General features: G+C 39.4%; 1 protein-coding gene across 15 annotated transcripts in view; it reads left to right on the top strand.

Annotated features, from left to right (window-relative positions):
* Window positions 1–21,616, top strand: part of ASAP1 (ArfGAP with SH3 domain, ankyrin repeat and PH domain 1) — a 394,403-nt gene that overhangs the window by 212,299 nt on the left and 160,488 nt on the right. For all 15 annotated transcript variants that reach the window (XM_063606905.1, XM_034966609.3, XM_063606901.1 and 12 more), the window contains one exon: window positions 19,431–19,576. In XM_063606905.1, the coding sequence (XP_063462975.1) occupies window positions 19,431–19,576 (146 nt within the window). The remainder of the gene's footprint in view (window positions 1–19,430; window positions 19,577–21,616) is intronic.

Raw genomic sequence — 21,616 nt, 5'->3', positions numbered from 1 at the left:
CTCCATCATCACAGGAAGTCCTGTTAGACTGATACTGTAGGAGAACATGTATCCCATTGTATTGCAATTACTAACCATCTCTCTTGGAGTAGATAATGATTCTTACCTTTGTTGATTAGGATCACCTGAAGAACTCTTAAAAACAAAAACAGGAATCTCTCAGACCCTTACCCTAGAATTGTTCCAGAGTAGAGCCTAGCTATTGAGATTAAAAAAATATTATTCCCCAGCTGATTCTAACTTGCAGCCAAAATTAAGAACTGTTGCACTGGCCTATGAGTTTTTCGATAAGACTAGTACTATGTTTTTCGTTTTTGTAGTTTATGCATTTGTCAATGTAATTTATTAGTTTGTTTGAAAAGATATTTATTGAGCACCTATTATATTCTCCTGTTCTGGGTGTTAGGTGTTTGGCACATCAAAGTCTCTGCCTTCATGAATTTTACAATCCAGTAGGGGAGAGATAAATGTTAATCAGATCATCAAACTGGGAAGTATTTATAACTAGAAACTAGGAAGCGCTATAAAAGAAAGCTTACAAAGTGCAAAGGGTGAAATAGGAAGAAGGATCTGAGGTAGCGTGAGGAAGGTGCTAAGGGAGTACCACTTGGAGGAAATGATATTCATTTTGTATTTATACTGTACTAGGCTAAGCCAGACAAGCCAATAAGGTAAGTACCATTGTTCTCATTTTATAGATGATGAAACTGAAGCTTAGAGAGACAGAATAACTTGTTCAGGGTACCATACCTAGCAAATAATGGACAGAGAGCCCAGCTGACCCCAGCTTTGCTCTTTACAGGTACTCTGTATTTGTCTTCTACCTAACACATGGTAGGGTCTCAACAAGGGTTGAATGAATCGCTACATGTTGGCTGGATGTGTTACTACCTGGGAAGCTCTCTGCGACCAGCTATTAATATTCACTAATAATGAATATTCATGAATGGATCCATCAAATGGAAACTCCCAGCATTGTAACCTGTGGGATGACTTTGGTGTTTCCCAGATGAGACCACCAATAGTAGTTTCCATGGTCATGTCTCAGAAATATAGGGACAAACTCAGATCCCTCCGGGTTCCTCACAGACTATTGAGGCCTGATAGGGTTTCTGCAGTCACGAACAAGTATAGTATAGCTGGGTTTGTGGGCAGCACTATGACATTTAATTCTTTAAAAATGACTAAATGAGTAAAACAGTGGTGTTGCATAGCTTTCCATGATACATGCTCAGTGGAATCCAAGCTGTTCCCCTCCAAGGGCTTTTGGCCTCATCCAGAGAAACCACAAGAAGCTGAACCCTGCTATCTGTTTCCCAATGCATTTTCATAATTTTCTTGTTTTCTCACAATGCTTAAGTGATACAAAACCCATGTGATATTTTTTAAACATTTAAAAAGGATTTCTATATTTCTGGTTGGAGATTACCAATCACTCAGCTTCCCAAAGTGATTTGAAAAATGGCTAAACATTGTGAAGCTTCTTACTCTTAAAATGTATTATTTTTACACATAAACTTTTATCAGTACTAGTAAACATTATAAAAATGAGGGTTTTTTGTTTTTTTTTTTTTTAAACAAATTGTCTCCATGCAAGCCCTTTGGTTTCAAGATTGTTCTAGGAATTTGTGTCTCACTTTTCCTTGTTGTGTATGAGGACATTTTAAAAAACAAAACAAACTCAATTCTGTGAACTACTTAGACCAATGGAAAATTCTCCAAGCCATTCAGTTTTCCTGTGTTGTTCTCTAAGTTTTGAAGTTTTAACATTATTAATCTGTGAAACACATTGTCGTTAAGGAAGTCTGCCTTAGTGGTCCCTCTCCCTTTCCCCTTTTCTCCCTCCTTCGCCCTTTTGCTAATATATGATTAAAATGACTAGTAGTTTCTTGGGCACTGTGGAGGTTTTAATTTATTGTAATTCTTGGGCAATTTTCTTTACAAAGATAGAGCCTAATCCCCCTTCCCCTTGAATGTACACCAGAGTTACTAATTCCCTTCTAATGAATAGAATGTAGTAGAGGTGATGCCATGTGATTTCCAAGGCCAGTCCATAGACAAGATAGCTTCAACCTCGTCCTTCTGTTCTTTTTCTGATCATTTTCTTTGGAGGAAGCCAGCTACCATATTGAGGATACTCAAGCAGTCCTATGGAGAACTACCACTCACTTACCAGCCATGTAAGTGAGACGTAGAAGCAAATCTAACCCCAGTCAAACTTTCAGGTGACTGCAGCCCTGGCAGACATCTTGATGTTGATCTTTGTGAGAGACCCTGGGTCAGCACAGTAGGAGTGGGGCTGGCTTTCCCTTGGAAGCATGGGCATGTGAATGCACATAAGTCAGGTGTGGCTTGAGAAAAGAGCTTACTGCTTGCTTCTCAGTATTGTTTAAAAAACACAGTGAGACATACTGCACTTTTAGAAATGGAAGCATGTGGTTCATAATAAGCATGGGTATACTGAGTTGGCTATTCTACCAAATGAATTAGGTTGAAAATGTTAATCTTTTTGAGCAGATACATTTCTCACACAACACAGGTACAGGTATACACTTCTTTCTGGGAATAGGAACTCAGGATATTCCTGCTATTAGGTCTTTTTCTGTGTTAAAGTGTTGGCTTTTTTTTTTCTTTGCTCAAATTAAATGAACATATTATTATATGGCTGGTTCCTTAGAATTTATGCCAGGATATATTCAGAATAAATGTTAGCTTATTGGGAACACATGGTGCCCCTTAGAATCTATAACATTGTTGGTCTGAAAGTTGAGGCTTGTAAATCCTTTAATATTTCTGGACAAGAAAAAAATGACAGTGGTATATAATTTTATTACCAGCATATGATGTGGAAGTCATATTTTCAAAACACAGCTAAATTGTTATAAACAGTTTTGTAGCTTTTTCATTACAAGGAAGACAGCCATTGATTTTCTCATTTCCTTACATTTTTGTCTCCCATTCCTTTTCAGTTAGAATTAAGTAGTAGATAGTTTTATAAGACAGGGTTTGTGTTTTTTAAGGCAAAAAATGTGTGGTGTTCTCTCCAGTTTTTCATTTTGTTAAATTATCTATTTTAAGAAAAAGCTCATAGTGCACAAGGAAATCTAGGATTTTAAAGGTAAAGTACTAAATTTATCAGTGGATAGGAAGCAAATGTTTTTGTAACCAAACAACTTCATTTGAGCTATTTTTTAGTTAAGTATTTCCTCAAACTTGAAGGTATAGTGTGAATTCAGTTGTAACTAGAGTTGGTAATTAGGTTCGGTGTCTTACCATGGTGTCATGTAATGCTTATTTTAATCCTGCGGTTTTCAGTGGGGAGAAAAGTTTTCTTAACAGGCATATGTAAGAGATATAATAGATTAGAATAAAATGTCACAAGGTGTACAAAAGCAGCTTGTCTCTAGGAAATTTTACCTTTTTTTGCTGTTTTTCAAGTTTGTGGATAGCCAGATTTTTTAAAAAATCTTTTTGAATTACAGTAAATTGATTAGTAAAAATAATAACAATTCTTAAGTTCTCAAAAGGCTTTAGATAGAAATACTGGGATTGAGCAAAATCTAAACAGATTTCTTTGGGCCTTCAAGGCATTTTGCATTCTTGTGGGTCCACCTCCTTGGGAGGTGAAAACAAATTAAAATAATGAGTTCCTTCATTATTTTAATAATGAAGGGTCAAGGAAGGGGTTTTTTTCCCCAAAAGGGAATATACTTACCCAGGAGAGCATTACTCCTTAAATTATGTGGGGATAAACTAGAGGGATTCAAAAGAATGCTGTTTAAAAATCAGTGTCTCTTTCCAGAATAATATTAAAACCCGAGGCTTCTTAGGAAGTTTCAATTTTTGGATCCTAGTTATTGGCTCACATATTCTTTTACTTGAAATTAGAAGCTATTCACTGTGTGTATGAGACTGTGTATGCACTTCCTCCGTTTTGCTGGTTGTAGAATGAGTGCTCTCATTTTACTTAAAATGAGTTAATTTTTTAATGATGTGTGCTTCTTCTATCTTTGGGGAATGTACATCATGATAAATTAAGTAGTTTAAAATAAATTTGTGAGTACTCATCCCACGACCGCTAGTTTGGGGTTGGTGTGTGTTTGTTTGTTTGTTTGTTTGTTTTGGAGACAGGATTTCACTGTGTTGCCCAGGCTGGAGAGCAGTAACGCAATCTCACTCACGGCATCCTTGACCTCCCAGGCTCAGGTGATCCTCCCTCCTCAGCCTCCCGAGTAGCAGCTGGGACCACGGTTGCATGCCACCATGCCCAGCTAATTTTTGTTTTGTGTGTGGGAGGGAGGTGGTGTTTGGTAGAGATGGGGCTTCACCATGTTGCCCAGGCTGGTCTTGAACTCCTGGGCCCAAGCCATCCACCCACCTCTGCCTACTAAAGCGTTGGGATTTACAGGCGTGAGCCAGCACGCCCAGCCTATTTTGGGGTTTTTTAAAGCCTTAGGATGAACAACAAATTTGCTCTGTTAAAGGTGAATATAAAAATGTATTTCTCTGCTTTAATGATTTATTTTGGTAAAAATAAATATAGCTGCCATTTGTTGAATACCTACTCTGTGCCAGGTAGAGTCCATTGTGCTTTTCAGTCTTCAATTAGTTATTTTCACTGTTTACATAAAGATTCAGACTAATGACCGTTAAGGACCACCTTTGAGCCTTAAACAGACCCTTCTTGACAACTACAGTCAAAAGATTCTATGGCTTTACCTATATCTTGCTGCCTCTTATTTCAAATTGCATTTTCCTCATTCTTAAATGGTTTATGTCTCATCAAAGTAGGATTGTATTTTCCTGTATAAAGCTGTTGCACTTAAACCGTAGCAAAGAATCTGCCCTCTGAAAACAACCATGCCATGACAACCTCTAACAAGCAGTCATATGTGTGTGTTTAGTTTTATTTCTAGTTCACATGTCAATGTGAATTTTTAAGTGTATTTTTATGACTGGAGAGGTTTCTCCAATTAAGCGTTTAGCAAGAAAGAATAACTATTTACTGATTCTGTGATGCCCCATTTGGGTATGCAAGTCAAGCAGATTGTTGCTGATTCTGAACTGGTTTTCATTGATAATCAGTGCCATAAGACAGAACATTTAGAGGTTGATAGAGGATGACTTTGCTCGGCCAGTTTGTCTGTTGCATTCACAGACAGCAGAAGGATATTCTCAGATCTTCCATGTCTTGGGTAATTGATCAGACATGTACTTGTTTCATTGTGGAGAGCTGTATGGGTGCTGGGGGGACTGGAACACCCCGTGCTGATTTTTCTCACTGGTGTTTTCTGGTTTCTTTCCCCATTGTGAAAGTGCAGTGATATTAATGTGTTTACTATAGAAAATTCAGATGAGCTAAAAGAAAAAAAAATAATAGCCACTGGTCTTTTTAAAGGTTTTTTCCCATTGTTTATATATTTTTCAAGTTAAAGGTTTTTTTGTTTTTTTCATTATTTAGATTCTTTTTCTTTTTTTTTTTAAAGACAGGGTCTCACTCTGTTGCCCAGGCTGGAGTGTGATGGCATGATCTTGGCTCACTTCAGCCTCGCCGTCCTGGACTCAGGTGGTCCTCCTACCTCAGCCTTCTGAGTAGCTAGGACCACAGGCACTTGCTACCATGCCTGGCTAATTTTTGTGGTTTTTGTAGGGACGTGGTTTTGCCGTGTTTCCCAGGCTGGTCCTGACTGCCTGGGCTCAAGCTATTCACCCACCTTCGCTTCCCAAAGCGCTGATTACCAGCGTAAGCCACTGCTTCTGGCCCATTGTGTATATTCTGAATCACAAACACACATACTTTTGGAGCACCCAGCACATCTGTGTTCTCTGTGGCCCTCATTATCTTGTCCACATTTGAGGGTGATGCTTTTTCCCAGAGTTCTGAAGTGGAGAAGCCTAGTTGAGGTCATGTTTTGGGGGGTGTTCTATGCCACCTGTACAGTGAGGAGCTGGGATGCTCCTAGGTAGAGAGCTGGGATGTGATCTCTACTCTGACAGGAAGTAACTGAGTATTTCTTAACAAGTCCTTCGTTTCTCAGGACCTTGGTTTTTCTACCAGTGAAACAGAGATTATTTTTTTTCTTGTCTGTTTATGAAATGAGATGAAGATACTTTTGTAGCCTCTAAAATGCACTGTTTATACCCAAAGGGGAGTTGATAGTGTCTAACAATACTGCATTTCCCTAGCAACTGATCCAAAGAGACCTGCCCCTTTTGATCTCACATGTGCTGTTGCCCTTCCCTCAGACTCGCCAACTGTGCACCCAGAAAGGGCAAGAAGCTTTGTCTTCAGATACAGCTAACATTTCTTCTAATTCTGAACATTTTGGGGTCATAGACCCCTTAGTAAGCCTCAGAACGACGACACACGTTGTCTGAACTTAAAACAAAAAATCTTACAAAGCAGAATATTTCAGTCAATTTCAGGGGTTTTTGGAACCCCTGACATTGAGATCAGAACCATTGATTTATATAAATAATATGTTATCTATACTATATACTGTGTTATATATAGTATAATATATATAATAATTTATAATTGATTAAATAAACATATAAGCATTGATTGGAAATGCTTTGAAATGTTTTACTGACTCGGATTGATGATTAAAAATAGTTTGGAGAGTCCAGGTGCAGTGTGGCTCATGCCTGTAGTTCCAGCACTTTGGGAGGCCAAGGGAGGCGAATCACTTGAGCCCAGGAATTCGAGACCAGCCTGGGCAACATGGCAAAACCCCATCTCTGCAAAAAATACAAAAAAAAAAATTAGCTGGGCATGGTGGCATGCACCTGTGGTTCCAGCTACTCAGGAGGCTGAGGTGGGAGAATTGCCAGAACCAGTGAGGTCAAGTGTGCAGTGAGCTGTAATTGCGCCAGTGTGCTCCAACCTGGGCAACAGAGTGAGATCCTGTCTCAAAAAAAAACCACAAAAAAATAGTGTTCAGAGGGTAGCTGCTCAGGCTGAGTCCTATCGTAGGCTACCACCTCATTAGCAGAACAAGAACCCAATGAGGTTTTATTATCTCGATTTTACATATAATTTATAAGCCAAGAAGCTAAAGCTCAGAAGGACTTAAAGGTGGTACCCAAGGCCATAATTCTAAACACTAAATAACCTTTGTATCCCATTGTAGGTGCTTGATGAAAGTTTGTGAATTAGTAGTTAAATATGGGGTCCTATTTTTAAATGCCTATTTATTTAGAAGGGTTGACTCCATTGGGTAGTCATACTGTGGAGGCTGAAGTAGGGGAGGAATTGGTTGTGTCTTTGCTACCTATTTTAGGACCACATCTCAAAGCATTGCAATTACCTACAGAGCCATCAGTAAACCAAAGTGTATTGTGTATTTCTTCTGGCAGGTAGGAAGGCTGTATGATGAAGCCAGAAGAGAGAACATTTCTGCTTCTGCTATAGGAGAGTGATGTTCAGGTGCTGTTTAAATGCTGAGTAATAGCCCTGTGGAACTCTTTGAGTATCTTTTCTTGGGGCTCTGTTATTTAATGGATTTGTCAGTGCTGCAGAAATGAGAATATGCATGCTGAGTTTCCAGATAACACCCCAGAGGCTGGGGCCAGACTCTTGCTGAGGCTTGGTTAGGACTTTGAAAGAACAACTCCAAAGTCAAAATGACCTTGAGAAATTATAGAAATGAATCATCCAAAGTGGCGTGGAGGAAAGCAGTTTTAAAAAATGTCCACAGGGCTTTCTGCCTCCAAGGATTTTGTCTTTAATCTTAACCATAGACTAATACAGTTAGTGGTGGGAAAATGTAAGGAAACTGAGGCTCAGGGAAGTGAAATAATTTGCTCATAATCAGCAGTTGTTTCCAAATTAGTGTTATAGATAAGAAAATAAAGAGTTTAGACCCCAAATCCAGCCCTCATTCCCCAATAATATGGTGTCTGTAAAGTTAAAACAAATTATTTTCCGGGTCACAGGACAGGTGGCACTAAGTTTTTGGATTGGTGGCAAAAAGGATCTGAGCCACTATCTGATGATGAACAGGAACAGAGGGCAGTGCTTTTAAAACGTTAATCACAGCACTTTGGGAGGCTGAGGCGAGAGAATTGCCTGAGGGCTGGATTTTGAGACTAGCCTGGGCAGCATAGTAGGGCCCCATCTCTTAAAAAAAAAAAAAAAAGCCAAGCATGGTAGTGCATGCCTATAGTCCCAGCTACTAGGGAGAGACTGAAGTGGGAATATCACTTGAGCCAGGAGATCGAGGCTACAGCAAGCTATGACCATGCCGCGCCATTACAGCCTGGGCAACAGAGCAAGACCCTGTCTCAAAACAAAACAAAATCTTAATCTACCTAGCTCTAGATTGAAGGTGGTAAGCTCTGGAGCAATCAAAGGCTCCATATTAGTTTCTGTGTATCTCAGCCCACCTAAGCAAACACTGACTTCCTTATTGCTGAATACTTTATGGTGCCTGTATGGTATGCTGCTACCTCTTGCCTTGACTGTCCACACCCCAAGTCTACTTGTTAAATTTTTCAAGTTTCTGCTCAATTATCTTCTCTTATGAAACCTAACCCACTCCATCCAAGTGTTGTCTGTGTGTTCTTTTTTTATCAAATATTAAATAGTTGCCTTCTATAGGCCATCTGAAATAGCAGTATGTTTTCATACAGAAGAAAGAAAAAAAAGTTAGAACTCCTCCTCATGCCATATAGATAATTTCATTGCAGATGTATTACGTATTTAAATATTGAAGTGAATGAAACTTTAAAAAGTTTAATAACTTACTTTAACGAACCCTTTCCTGTGCTATATAAACAAATACATTGTTTTGGGTTAAAGATTAAGGGTTTTTAAAAATACTAAATATTAGAAGGCTTAGGAACATAAGGTAGGAAACCCAAAAAAGTCTTTTGCATACAGATTGATATATATGACTACATGACATTTTAAAATTTCTCCATGGCAAAGGACACCATTAACAAGTTACAAGACAAGTGGAAGAAATATTTGCAACACATATTATAAAAGTTTCTATCCCTTGTACAAGACATTCTTACAAACTGATAGGAAAAATACTAGCATTGGAAAACAGGGCTAAATATGTAAACAGGCAGAAAAGGAAATGTTAATGGACAATAAAATGCAAAAAGATAGGCTTACTATAGGCAGTTTTTTATACACATGTGGCCAGAATTAAAAAAGAACAGTAACATCTATGTGCTGATATGGTTGAAGAGAATTAGCCCCTTTTATATGTGCATTGCTGTTGGGAATGTGAATTGCTTTAACCAGCTTCTCTGGAAAGAATGTGGCAATATTAACTAAAACTTGAAATGTACACACTATCCCCCAGCAGTCCTGCTTTTGTGAAGATATTTTTCCAGAGATAAAGTAACAGCGTGTAAGAGCTTGTGTATGAGTATTTATTGCAGCATTGTGTTTTGATGGCAAAAGCTGCAGAAAACCTAGTATCCTTTCAGCAGGCGGATTTATTATGGAACATATCCCAGTTAAAATAATTAGATTTACTTATATTAAATTTCATGATTTTTATTCCATAGGAAAAAAGCAAGCCATGGTGGTCGTATGTAATATCCCATTTATTTTTTTTAAAAGGGAGAAAGGGGTGAAAACACCTATATTTGTGTGTCTGTATGTGTGTGTATATTTTTTTTAATCCTAAGGTTTCACTGAGATACACTCCAGATTATTAACTTTGCTTATCTTAAGGCGGTGGGATTGGAAAATGGGAAAGGAAATTATAATTTTATCTTTATATTTCTCTGTAATAGCATATGAATTACTTATATAATTTTAAAAACAAATAGAATTAAATATTTTATAAGTGTGATTAGTGCTACAAAGTATGCATAGGATAATATAAAAATTTGTCACTTCCCCTTTTGTGGCAGTGCTATGATTTATGTCACATATTACATGGCTTTATTATTACATTATAGCTCACTGTATTTTATATGGCTGGCACATGGCTGCTGGTAAGTATTTTTTGAAAGAAGGAAAAAGACTTGTTCTAGGAGAATCCACTACATGCAGTGAGCATTTTACTGAGCATTCACTATGTGCCAGGCTCAGCACTGGGAACTGGGCGTATAACAAAGTATGTAAAGCTGGGACCCCCACCTTGGCAAGAGGCTAAGAAGAGAGTGAATAACAGGATGCTTGGTAGGTTACACTTACATTGAAAGAGTCAGGGTGAATCCTGAAATTGTGATGGAACTTACAGACAGGAGAACTTTGGATAGGTTTTATGACTGGAGTGTAATAATGCGTGTATCCCAGCTATCCTCTGGAAGATTTTTCTTCGTTCATGAAGATAAGATGATAAACAAATGTTTATCATGTGTTCCTCTGGACTCTTGACACAGAAGGAGAACTTGCATAAAGACCTTGGAAGAGAGGCTAGGCTCCCAGGAAAGAGTATGGGAAATTAAGGAAGTGAGACTCTGGAGTGTGGGATGGTACTTAGCATTTTATAAACACCCACTGTATACCAGATACTAGATGAGGCACTTCATAGTCTTTCTCATCTATTTCCCTTAATAACCCCATCAAGTAGGTATTACTATGGCTAAGAAGACAAGAGTCTGAGATGATGTATAAATTGCCCTAGATCACAGTTTATAAACAGAAAACCTGGAATTTGATCCACAGTCATCTTATATATCCTGGAATCCTCCAAAAAATACCATGTTTAAATTAGCATCCATTAGCATCAGAACTTCAGCTCTGAATTTTGGAGTAAATGAAATTAATAGAAGTAAAGGTATTTTTAGACTCATTCCATGTACCTTATAGGCATTGTCCCATTTCACGTATGAAGTTGAGGCCCACATAAGTTAAGTGCCATTTCCAAGGTTATATATGCCCAGTTAGAACCAGAGTGGGGATTCAGACCCAAGTCTCTGTGTCACTGAGGCCTGTGTTCTGTGTAATCTTTCACCAAATGATGTCTAGGTTGTGCTTGGTTGTGGTTTGGAATGCTCCTCAGGATGGATTTATGAGAGTGTTCTCAAGGCCTTATTATACCCATTAAGTAGAAATAATCCTTTGTGGTTTTATAATTTTTTTGCATTTTTCCAAAAGAGCTTTTATATTAATTATGACACCTTTACCTCTTAGTGGCCAATCAGCAGGGCAGATGTTATTAGACCTGTTTTATATATGAAGAAATTAAGGCCCCTAGGAGCTTCAGTCTCCTGACATGGTAGAGTTTGGAGCTAAGACCTGGATTTTCAGGTTTCTCAATCACTTGGCATCTGGCTAAAGTTAAAAGACTTCTAGAGGCTCCTGCACTTAACCAAGTACACTAGTTAGGAGCACAGGCTTTGGGGTCAGTGCCTGTCACTACTGCTTCTTAGCTGTATGACATTGAGCAACTTGCTTAACTACTCTAAACCAGTTTCTAAATTGTGAACATTGAACTATCAGATAATGCAGGAGAAATACTTAGCACAGTTCTTGGCACATTAATCAAAACTTGTGATTGCAAATTATTATTATTATTACTTTGTCAATATTATTACAGGACAGGAAGTCTTGTCTTATTCACCTTTTTGTTCCTGGTATTTGTCATCAAGTCTTTCACATAGTGGATTCTGAATAGATATTGTGGCACACAATATTCTAGTATCCACGATAGTCTTTCCTGAGTGTGTCAGTGGAGAAGGATAGGATTTGGAATCAAATGAAGTGGGATCTAATGCTTTTTTCACCACTGAGTTTCATTTTTCTTATCTATAAAGCAACTGCCTTGAGGGAGTATCGCATGAGTTTCAGGATATTCGCTGTGATTGAATCCCTCTACTTAGTCAGTGCTTAATAAGTAGCAGCCATAATTAGAGTCGCTGAGAATCAAAGGTTAGGTTGGCAGGCAGTCCAGTCCAGAGGTTTTGTGAATATTGCCCAGTTTGGTAAGGTATAACACATAGTGTCAGTTAGATAAACCCCTCAGGGAGAGACCTATTTAATAATTGCTGTGGTTCTGAAAGTTTTGAGGAAGGCCTCATTGGATGAATATACAAAGTATGTTTAAAGAGTATTGAATTTTAATGTATTCCTAAGGTATTTGTTATTGCCAACGCCTAGGGATATAAACTCTTCAGCGTTGTCTGAAGCTTCTGCTTCCTGTCCACGGGGTAAAAGGCTGGCTCCAATGCAGTGGCCAAGGATGGATAGTTGGTATGGTTGTCATCATTGTGTCATTGCCATTATAAATATTTATTGAGCTCATCGTGTACGAGGCACTTGGCATGCAGTATCTTGCTTAAATTTAATAACATCTCTGTGAGGTAAATGCCATTATAATTTCCATTTTCCAGATGGGGAGGATGAGGTTTAGAAAGATAAAGCTGCTTGACCAAGGTACCACACAGACAGTAAATGATAGACTTGAGATTTGAACCTAGGCCTGTCCTACTTTAGGATATGGAGTATAGAGGAGGGTACCCTGTAAGGTTCAGTGGCTGACATCTGCAAATTATATGGACAAAAGACAAATTAACAGGAGAAAAGGCTTATTTAGTATGGACATAAGGGGCCTCACGGAAAAGAAATGAAAAACCCCAAAGAAGCAGCTAGGCCTAGGAGCTTATATACCATTTTAGCAAAGAGCAGAAAATTGTGGAGAAGTGACAAGACAGAGAAAAGGAGACTTCTAGGAATTATAGGGCAGTAAATTATAGGGAAGATAAATATAAGGGGGAAACAAATAGATGATAGGGATTATTTTAACAAGGTTTATTTATGCAGATTCATCTTGGTACTGACATTTCATCTCTTGTGACAACGGTTTTTCTCCTCTTTCTAGAAAGGAGGTAGGGGAAACACTTTCACAAAGGGAGATTTATGCCTTGCTTTTAGGCAGAAAATGTTCTTCCTTTCCTTTACTTCCATCCTCCTCTCCCTTCTTCCTTCCTTCTCTTTCTTTCTTTTCTTTCCTTTCTTCCTCTTTTCTTTGTTCAAGGTCTCACTCTGTCACCCAGGCTGGAGAGTAGCGGCACTATCACCACTCACTGCAGCCTCAATTTCCCAGGCTCCAGCAAGCCTCCTGCCTCAGCCTCACAAGTAGCTGGGACCACAGGCTCATACCACAGTGCCTGGCTAATTTTCGTATTTTTGGTAGAGACCGGTGATATGGTCTGGCTCTGTGTTCCCACCCAAATCTCATCTTGAATTGTAATCTGAATTGTAATCCCCACATGTTGGGGGAGGGACCTCATAGGAAGTTATTGAATCATGGGGGTGGTTCCCCCATGCTGTTCTCATCATAGTGACTGAGTTCTCACAAGATCTGATGGTTTTGTGGGGAGTTTTTCCTTCCTTCACTCTGCACTTCACTCATACTTCTCCTTGCTGTTACCATGTGAAGAAGGATGTGTTTGCTTCCCCTTCCACCATGACTGTAAGTTTCCTGAGGCCCTCCTCAGCCATGCTGAACTGAGTCAATTAAACCTCTTTTTTAAATAAATTACCCAGCCTCAGGTATGTCTTTTATTAGCAGTGTGAGAACGGACTAATACAGTGGGGTTTTACCATGTTGCCCACGCTGGTCTCAAACTCCTAGGCTCAAGCCATCTGCCCACCTCAGCCTCCCAAAGTACTGGGATTACAGGTATGAACCACTGCACCCAGCCACCTTGCTGTTTCTTAATTGCTTTAAGCTCAAAATAATTGTTACGCCGAAGTGGCTTGTTTTGGGGTGGCATATTCTAATTTAAATTTCCTTATTTATGAGTTGTATGATCAAGGGTAAGTGTTTATATCTACACAGTGAGGATGGTAATAGTACTTATCTCATGGACTGTTAGTAAGAGTGAATGAAGTAATGTACTGTATGTAAAGTGCTTAATACAATAACATATAGTCAATACCCAACAAACTAGCTATTGTAACGATTATTACTGGAATAGTAATACTAGAGTAGTAAATCAGTGATTAGTTTATATTAGTCATTTCCCCACAGAAATGCTGGCAGTTGAAATCGTGAGGAAGTGGCCTTTTCTGGTCTAGTTTTTAAAACTAGACCAGATTTCATTCTCATATTATTTCATTCTTGTTTGAACTGAAAGGATTCACCTAGCTGTTAGAATTATCTTGCAGGCCAGGCGTGGTGGCTTACACCTGTAAATCCTAGCACTTTGGGTGGCCAATGTGGGAGGAACACATGAGCCCAGGAGTTGGAGACGAGCCTGGGCAACATGGCAAGACCCCATCTCTACAAAAAATTAAAAATTAGCCGGTCATGATGGCATGTGCCTGTAGTCCCAGCTACTTCAGAGGCTGAGTTGGGAGGATTACTTGAGCCCAGTAGGTTGAGGCTGCAGTGAGCCATGTTCATGCCTCTGCACTCCACGCAGGTCTACAATAGCAAGACCTTGTCTCAACATCAGCAACAAAACAATTATCTTGCCTTCTGCAACAATGTCGTGGATGCCAGAAGTTTCCTAGGAATATTGGGAAAGAATGTGTCTTCTTAACGGATGGATCACATTTCTCTGTTCTTTTCTTTTATCCAGTCTTCTTTTCTCACCTACTTAACCTAACTCCCACTGTACTATGTGCCCAAAAGTCTTCTAGCACTCGCATGTAGTAAAGATCTTAAAACAGAGCTGCATCCTGCTCTCTGAAACCTCTTGAAGTGAGTGGACCATTTTCTGCCTTATCAGTTCCTCTCCTTCAGAAACACTCATTCCTGTGGCAGTGTCCCACCACCGCAGCCTTCTTTCCCTCCTCTTCCCTATACCTCTGAACTGACATTCCCCTCAGATGGCTTACTGTACTCTGCAGTGTGTTCCTCCCTTCTGCCGTTGCCCATGCTGTTTCCTCCACCAGAATCATGGTTCTTTGCTGTCTCACTCTCTGTGCCTGTTGAAAGTCTGCTGGGTAAACCCTTAATTTTGTACACAGGTGTGTGTGTGTTAGGGGACATGTGTGTGATCTTTCTAGTATTGACTTTGCTAACTTTATAATACAGTATGTTAAAAAAAAATAAGACATGTGAGACCTGTGTTTTTATTCTGTTTGATATTACAGACATCGCTCTGTATTGTAAGTAGTCATGGATATATAGCGGTAACAGTAGCTGACATTTTGGGGCACATGCCACATGCCAGACACTATTTTAAGCACCTTACATTTAATTTTCTATCATTCTATTTTCATAGGATTATGATTATTATTGTTATTATTACCCCAAGATATATCTTACTAAACTGTTATATTTTTATGCTAGGAAATTATATATATACACATATATATGTGAGACATGTATATATATGTGAGACATATGTGCCAGTATATACACACATACATACATACATATGCATATATATATATGGAAAGAGACTACATGGTTATTCAGCTGTGGAATTAGCAAAACACACAGGACCCATGACCTAGCCTATACTTATCTAGTCTTCTGCCTCACTCACGTCACATTTCATGTTTCATCTACCTAATAAGCATAATTCTTCCCTTGCAGAACTAGTGGGGGTGAAATACGAGATTGTAGAAAGCATAAGCATTTGGGTCACAGAAGGTTCTGAGCTTCTCCCAACACCTTCTTCCTATGGCCTGTCTCTGCCTTAGCCTTTAGCCAACTCCATCTTATTCTTCAATGAGTCTGTCATCACAGATAGATGGAGAGCTTCTTGTAATTCTTTCTAACCTTTGCATGAAATTTCAATTCAGGATAATGGCTGTGTCTAGGGAGGGAAGGAAGGAGATCGGAATTGGGTAGAGGGACAGGAGTAGGGGAATAGGGAATCATTCTTTAATATTTTATTTATTAAGCTGGGTGGCGCATACATGGATATTTGATTAACTAATTATATTTTTCACTTGAAATATTTGATAGTCTCAAGAAAGCAGCCTATATACCTATTTTTACTACTGAGGTGCTTCCCTTGGGAGCAGGTAAAATGAACACACAGCTGAATTCTTTTTTCATAGGTCTCCAAAATCAGAAAAGGATATCAGATGAGGTAGGAGTCTTGATGGTAAGGTGGGACCTCTTTGGCCTCAGACAGAAGGTATCAGGAGTAGCTCCAGCACATGAGGGAGATGAAACCTGTGTGTCTTCTCGGTTGAGCTCGTGTGGCCTTTCTTTTCTGTTTTTCTGAGCCGCTCCTCTGAGTGAACTTGGATAGTAACCAGAGCTGCATTTTTTAATATCTCAGCCTGAGATGCTGACAACCACTGCAGGCACCATGAATTTTTAATGTGGTGGTGATTAGAAGGCTGGCTAGGGCCTCATTTCATTTCATTGTACTGCTGTGACACTTGTTTCCTTCATGGTATTTAGACTTCCTGGGTTATTTCCCAATCCAGACTCATGTTCTGTTTCATGAGTGCCCATTGCACCCATGCACTTATTGAGGTGTGTTTGAAAGCAGAATTTAAAAATCTGATCTCAGTTATTGAACATCCTAGGCTATTTCAGAAAGGGATGCTTCTTAAATTCCTGAAAAGGAATTCAATAAATCCAGGTCAACAAATATTAACCAAGCCGCAGCTTTGAAAGTCCAGCTCACTGAAAGAACTACAGCAGTGTCCATTGGGTAGGGATGCAGAAGTGAACCATAGGTAATCCCTGCCTCTTGCGGTCTGGTGGTAGGAAAAGATCTGTGTGTGTGTGTGTGTGTGTGTATACATATATACACACATATATACACATATAATATATATACATATATACGTGTGTATATATACGTGTATATATACATATATACACATATAGGATGTGGTAGAAAATACTGCAGTAGAGATACAGAGAATTGTGGGCAAGGAAGGATTGTTTCCAACTAAAGGAAGACTTTATAAAGAAAAGTAATTTATTGTAAAGCCTTTAAAAATATGACCAAAAAAAACACAAAAAAAGATATGACTTTGATAAATATCTATTTATTCATTTATTCATTCTGTAAATACTATGCATCTACTGTGGGCCTCCCTACAAATTCATGCTTCTCTGTGCACCACAACAGAGGAGGGAGGTGGAGAGTTGAGTACAGGCATCTGAAATGCTTCCAAGAGAACGTGGTATGCATCACTTCCACTCACATGGCCTTGGATGGTGCATGCCATATTTCCTGCCTTACTTTGAGAGTATGAGGAAATGCATTACTCCTTTCTGTAACCCTGCAAGGATTGGGAACTTGGATATCCATGGCAAGTGGTAATGTCTGCCACAAGAGTCACAAGATCTGATGCACAGTATAACAGTGTTGCATTGGATGCTGTGTTGATACCAGACTGCTGGGAGGCAAAAGTAGCAACAGAGAGACCATTTCAGAAGCAGAGTGTATTTGCCATTGCCACAGATAGGGGACTGTGAGAAAAAGAATGGGAAGAAGATCAAGAGTTTGGTTTTAGACATGTTAAGATTCAACATAGTTAGTGGAGATACTGAATAGGTAGTTGAATATATGTCTGTATTACAGAGGGTGGGTTTTTCTGGGCTGGGGATATCAATTTAGGAGTTATCAGCTGATAGAAAGTATTTAAAGCCGTAAGACTGAGATCCCAAGAGAGTAAGCAAAAATAGAGAAGAAAGGTCCAAGACTGAGGGGCCTCAACATGATGAGGTCAGAGAGATGAAGAACCAGCAAAGACAATGGAGAGGACCAGTCTTGAGGCAAGAGGACACTCAAGAAAGTATGATATCCTGGAAGCCAGACAAAGAACATGTTTCAAGGCAGTGGGGGTTATTGTTTATGCAGTATTTGCTCTACTGAGAAACTTTTATATACTTTATGTCAGCTCATCAATACCACAATTCTGTAAGTTAGATATTGGACTCATTTTATGGATTGGAAAACAAAAGCTCAGGGAGGAGAAATTTTCACAAATTAATGTTTCTCATGTGCACCTAATTCATCTGATCCAATTCTGAACATTTTGCAGCAAGAGCTGGACTGTGAAAAGCATTTTACAAATACTATTCCTCAGACCTGGAGCTTAGACAAAATTAAAGGAAATGAAGATTAGTTGCAGGGAAAGAAACCTGTTAGGACACATGAATTTTTCTTTTGCAATCCAAGATTGTTTTTCCAAGGAGAATTTTCTACTTTTTCAGGTAATCATAGTTTCTTTCTTCCTTTTCCCTTTCCTTTCCTTTTTCCTTTTCTTTCCTTTCCTTTCTCCTTTCCTTTCCTTTTTCCTTTCCTTTCCTTTCCTTTTTCTTTTTCTTTCCCCTTTCCCCTTTCCTTTCTTTCTTTTTTTTTGGAGATAGGGTCTCATTCTATCACCCAGGCTGGGTGCAGTGGCACAAGCACAGCTCACTGTAGCCTCGACTTCCCAGTCTCCAGCAGTCCTCCTGCCTCAGCCTCCCAAGTAGCTGAGACCACAGGTGCATGCCACAATACCCAGCTAATTGTTTGTTGTTGTTGTTGTTGTTGTTGTTTTGAGACAGAGTCTCACTCTGTTGCCCAGGCTGGAGTGCAGTGACGCGGTCTCGGCTTACTGCAAGCTCCGCCTCCCGGGTTCACACCATTCTCCTGCCTCCACCTCCCGAGTAGCTGGGATTACAGGCACCCGCTACTACACCTGGCTAACTTTTTTGTATTTTTAGTAGAGATGGGGTTTCACCATGTTAGTCAGGATGGTCTCGATCTCCTGACCTCGTGATCGGCCTGCCTTGGCCTCCCAAAGTGCTGGGATTATAGGCGTGAGCCACCGCTCCCGGCCCTACACCCAGCTAATTGTTAATTTTTTGTAGAGACGGGGTCTCGCCATGTTGCCCAGGCTGGTCTTGAACTCCTGGGCTCAAGCGACCTGCCTACGTTAGCCTCCCAAAGTTCTAGGATTACAGGCGTGAGCCACCATACCCAGTCAATCATAGTTTCTTAATTGCTTGAAAATGTGATGTAATTTGACCCCTCAGCCTATGAGGAATTAGTGGATTAACTGGACTATAAATGAGCTAAATTCTATGAAAGAAAAAAGGAAAGGCGAGGTGCGGTGGCTCACACCTGTAATCCCAGCACTTTTGGAGGCCGAGGTGGGCGGATCACAAGGTCAGGAGTTTGAGACCAGCCTCACCAACTTGGTGAAACCCTATCTCTACTAAAAATACAAAAAATTAGCCGGGCATGGTGGCATGCATCTTTAATCCCAGCTACTCAAGAGGCTGAGGCAGGAGAATCACTTGATCCTGGGAGGCGGAGGGTGCAGTGAGCCGAGATTGTGCCATTGCACTCCAGCCTGGGAGACAGAGTGAGACTCTGTCTCAAAAAAAAAGAAAAAAAGATAAAAGGGAAAATCTTCCTTAGTAGAGTGAGTTAGAATATTTAGTGTACTCCTAACCTAACCTTTGGGACATGTGCAATAAATAATTGATACAGTTTATGCTTCCATTTTGAGAATTCGTAGTGATCGGTGTTCAAAATAACTTTTCATTGTGGCAAATAATAGTTCAGACTCCTTTCTTCTTCTTTTTTGTTTTTAGATCATGTACAAAATGAAGAAAACTATGCACAAGTTCTTGATAAGTTTGGGAGTAATTTTTTAAGTCGAGACAACCCCGACCTTGGCACCGCGTTTGTCAAGTTTTCTACTCTTACAAAGGAACTGTCCACACTGCTGAAAAATCTGGTAAGACATTTCATATGTGAGTAAAAAGAATTACAGCCTTTCCAAAGTATTACGTCATATAGAGAACATTTCAATAATCCTTCCCCCTCAATCCTTGGTCCTAGGGGTGAGAAAGAAAAAACAAAAAGCTTTTTAGTCCTAGGTAACTTCCACACCTCAACTAAAAAGCTTTTTAGTCGCCTAGGATTTGCTTAAAGAAAATCCCATTGTGAAATTCCTGGAATTTGTACCTTTGGCCCAGCTGATAGAGTAGATTTATCGAAGCTGAGAGAGAAACTGCTTAACCTGAATTCTCTTCCACATCTCTACCATTGATTTTTTTTTAAAGATAACCTTTAGCAACTTTTGCTTTTTAATTGGCTAAAAGAATAATGATGATTTCTGTGTTGAACATACATTGGAAATACACATTGAAAGTATTATATCTCACTTGTGTGAAGGTGATCATGCATTTTGGTTTCTGATATATAAATAATGAACCTCCCTCAACTCCCCACATCCTTTTAACCCCCAACCAAGAAAAGGGTTTTGAGATTTAAGGAATCTCTGGTTTCCAAAGTAAATGACAGGAAGAATCCCTAACGATCTGAGACACTAGAGGTGCTGGCCCCAGGAGGCAGACCCAGGGCTGGGGGTGGTGGAGGAAACTATTTGCCAGGCAGTCGTGTGTGGGCATCCCCATGTTGTGCTGCAACCCCCTCCCCAGCCCTCACACCATGTGCACACTTAGAAAGGTTCTGGGTAACACCACCTGGACGGATCATTTGGATTTTGTTGGTTTTGGGGGATGAAATTATTTCTCTAAGAGCCACCCAGTGAAATAATTTAATCCTCCTAAGTCCCCAGAGAAAGGAGTACAATGAGGTTGAAAGGTGCCAAAGGAAAACTATTTATGTCATGCTTTTCCAAGTTAGCCCTGCCCTGGGGAAGAGGAGCTGTTCCCTCTTCTCTCCCAGTCTCTTGGTATTGTGCTTTTACCTCCTTTAAGGATCCAGAACTCATGCTCAAGATGTCCTTAACCTAGGTCAGTTATTCATGTATCACATAGGCTTCTGTGGCCTTAGGTGATAATTTGTCATAATCCATTAGATACAAAAGGTTAGTTTACAGATGAAGATAACCTATTTGAAAAATGAAAACTACCTTTCTACACTCCATTAACCTATTTGGCCAATTACAATATTCTTTTTCTCTGTCACAATAAATAAATGTGTGTATGTGTCTGTCTTCCTGACAGTTTTTCTAATTGGCGATGTATGCCATTGAATTAATCTTACACAGCAAATAAGCAAATCTGAAAGAAAATAAATATCGAACATAGAATTATTTATTATTTTCAAAAACTTCGGAAAGGATAATTTTGAACTTTGGCTCTAATGTTTCTGTGCTTTTGGATTTAACAAATCCATGTTTTTGTAAATCTTAGATTATATAAACCTCATTTATTCAGAAGAGCACCCTCGGTTTTCCTTCACTCTGAGCATTGCCTGCACTTTCACTGGAGGCCTTGCTCAAAGTGTGGTGTGGTAGAAAGAGAGGAAGCAAAACAAGACTGACAGTTCACTTTGGTAATAGCTGGTAAAGGACTTGCTTGGGCAGGAAGATCTGTTTTCTCTGAGATGGGTGTTTTCGCATTGATGTCTTGCTTTAGTTTCCAAGGACCAAATGTATTTGGCTTAAGTCAAGAGTCATCACCTCCAAGGTTCCTGGACCAATCTCATCTCTACGGTTTGCTACGCTGCAGGTTCCTTTCAACTGTGTGTATATGTGCCATACACACAGCTCAGTGGCCATTCAGGCCAACATTCATCATCTGCGTTTGCTCACCTAATACATTTGTTTATCTCCATACAAAACCATCTGAGATTTATTGAATGTTTTTGATGAACCTGACAGTTTGGTGGGTGCGTTATGTAGATTATTTCATTGAAGACATTACAACAATCCTGTGGTTACTGTACCTTTAATCCAGATGAGGAAACTGAGGCAAATTGAGATATATAACTTGTTCATTTACCCATTAGTATGTGTTACAGACTT

This window comes from Pan paniscus, chromosome 7 (genome assembly GCF_029289425.2).
Source record: "Pan paniscus chromosome 7, NHGRI_mPanPan1-v2.0_pri, whole genome shotgun sequence".
Lineage (NCBI taxonomy): Eukaryota > Metazoa > Chordata > Mammalia > Primates > Hominidae > Pan > Pan paniscus.
The sequence above is the reverse complement of the archived record's forward strand: the minus strand, read 5'-3'. Positions and strand labels throughout refer to the sequence as shown.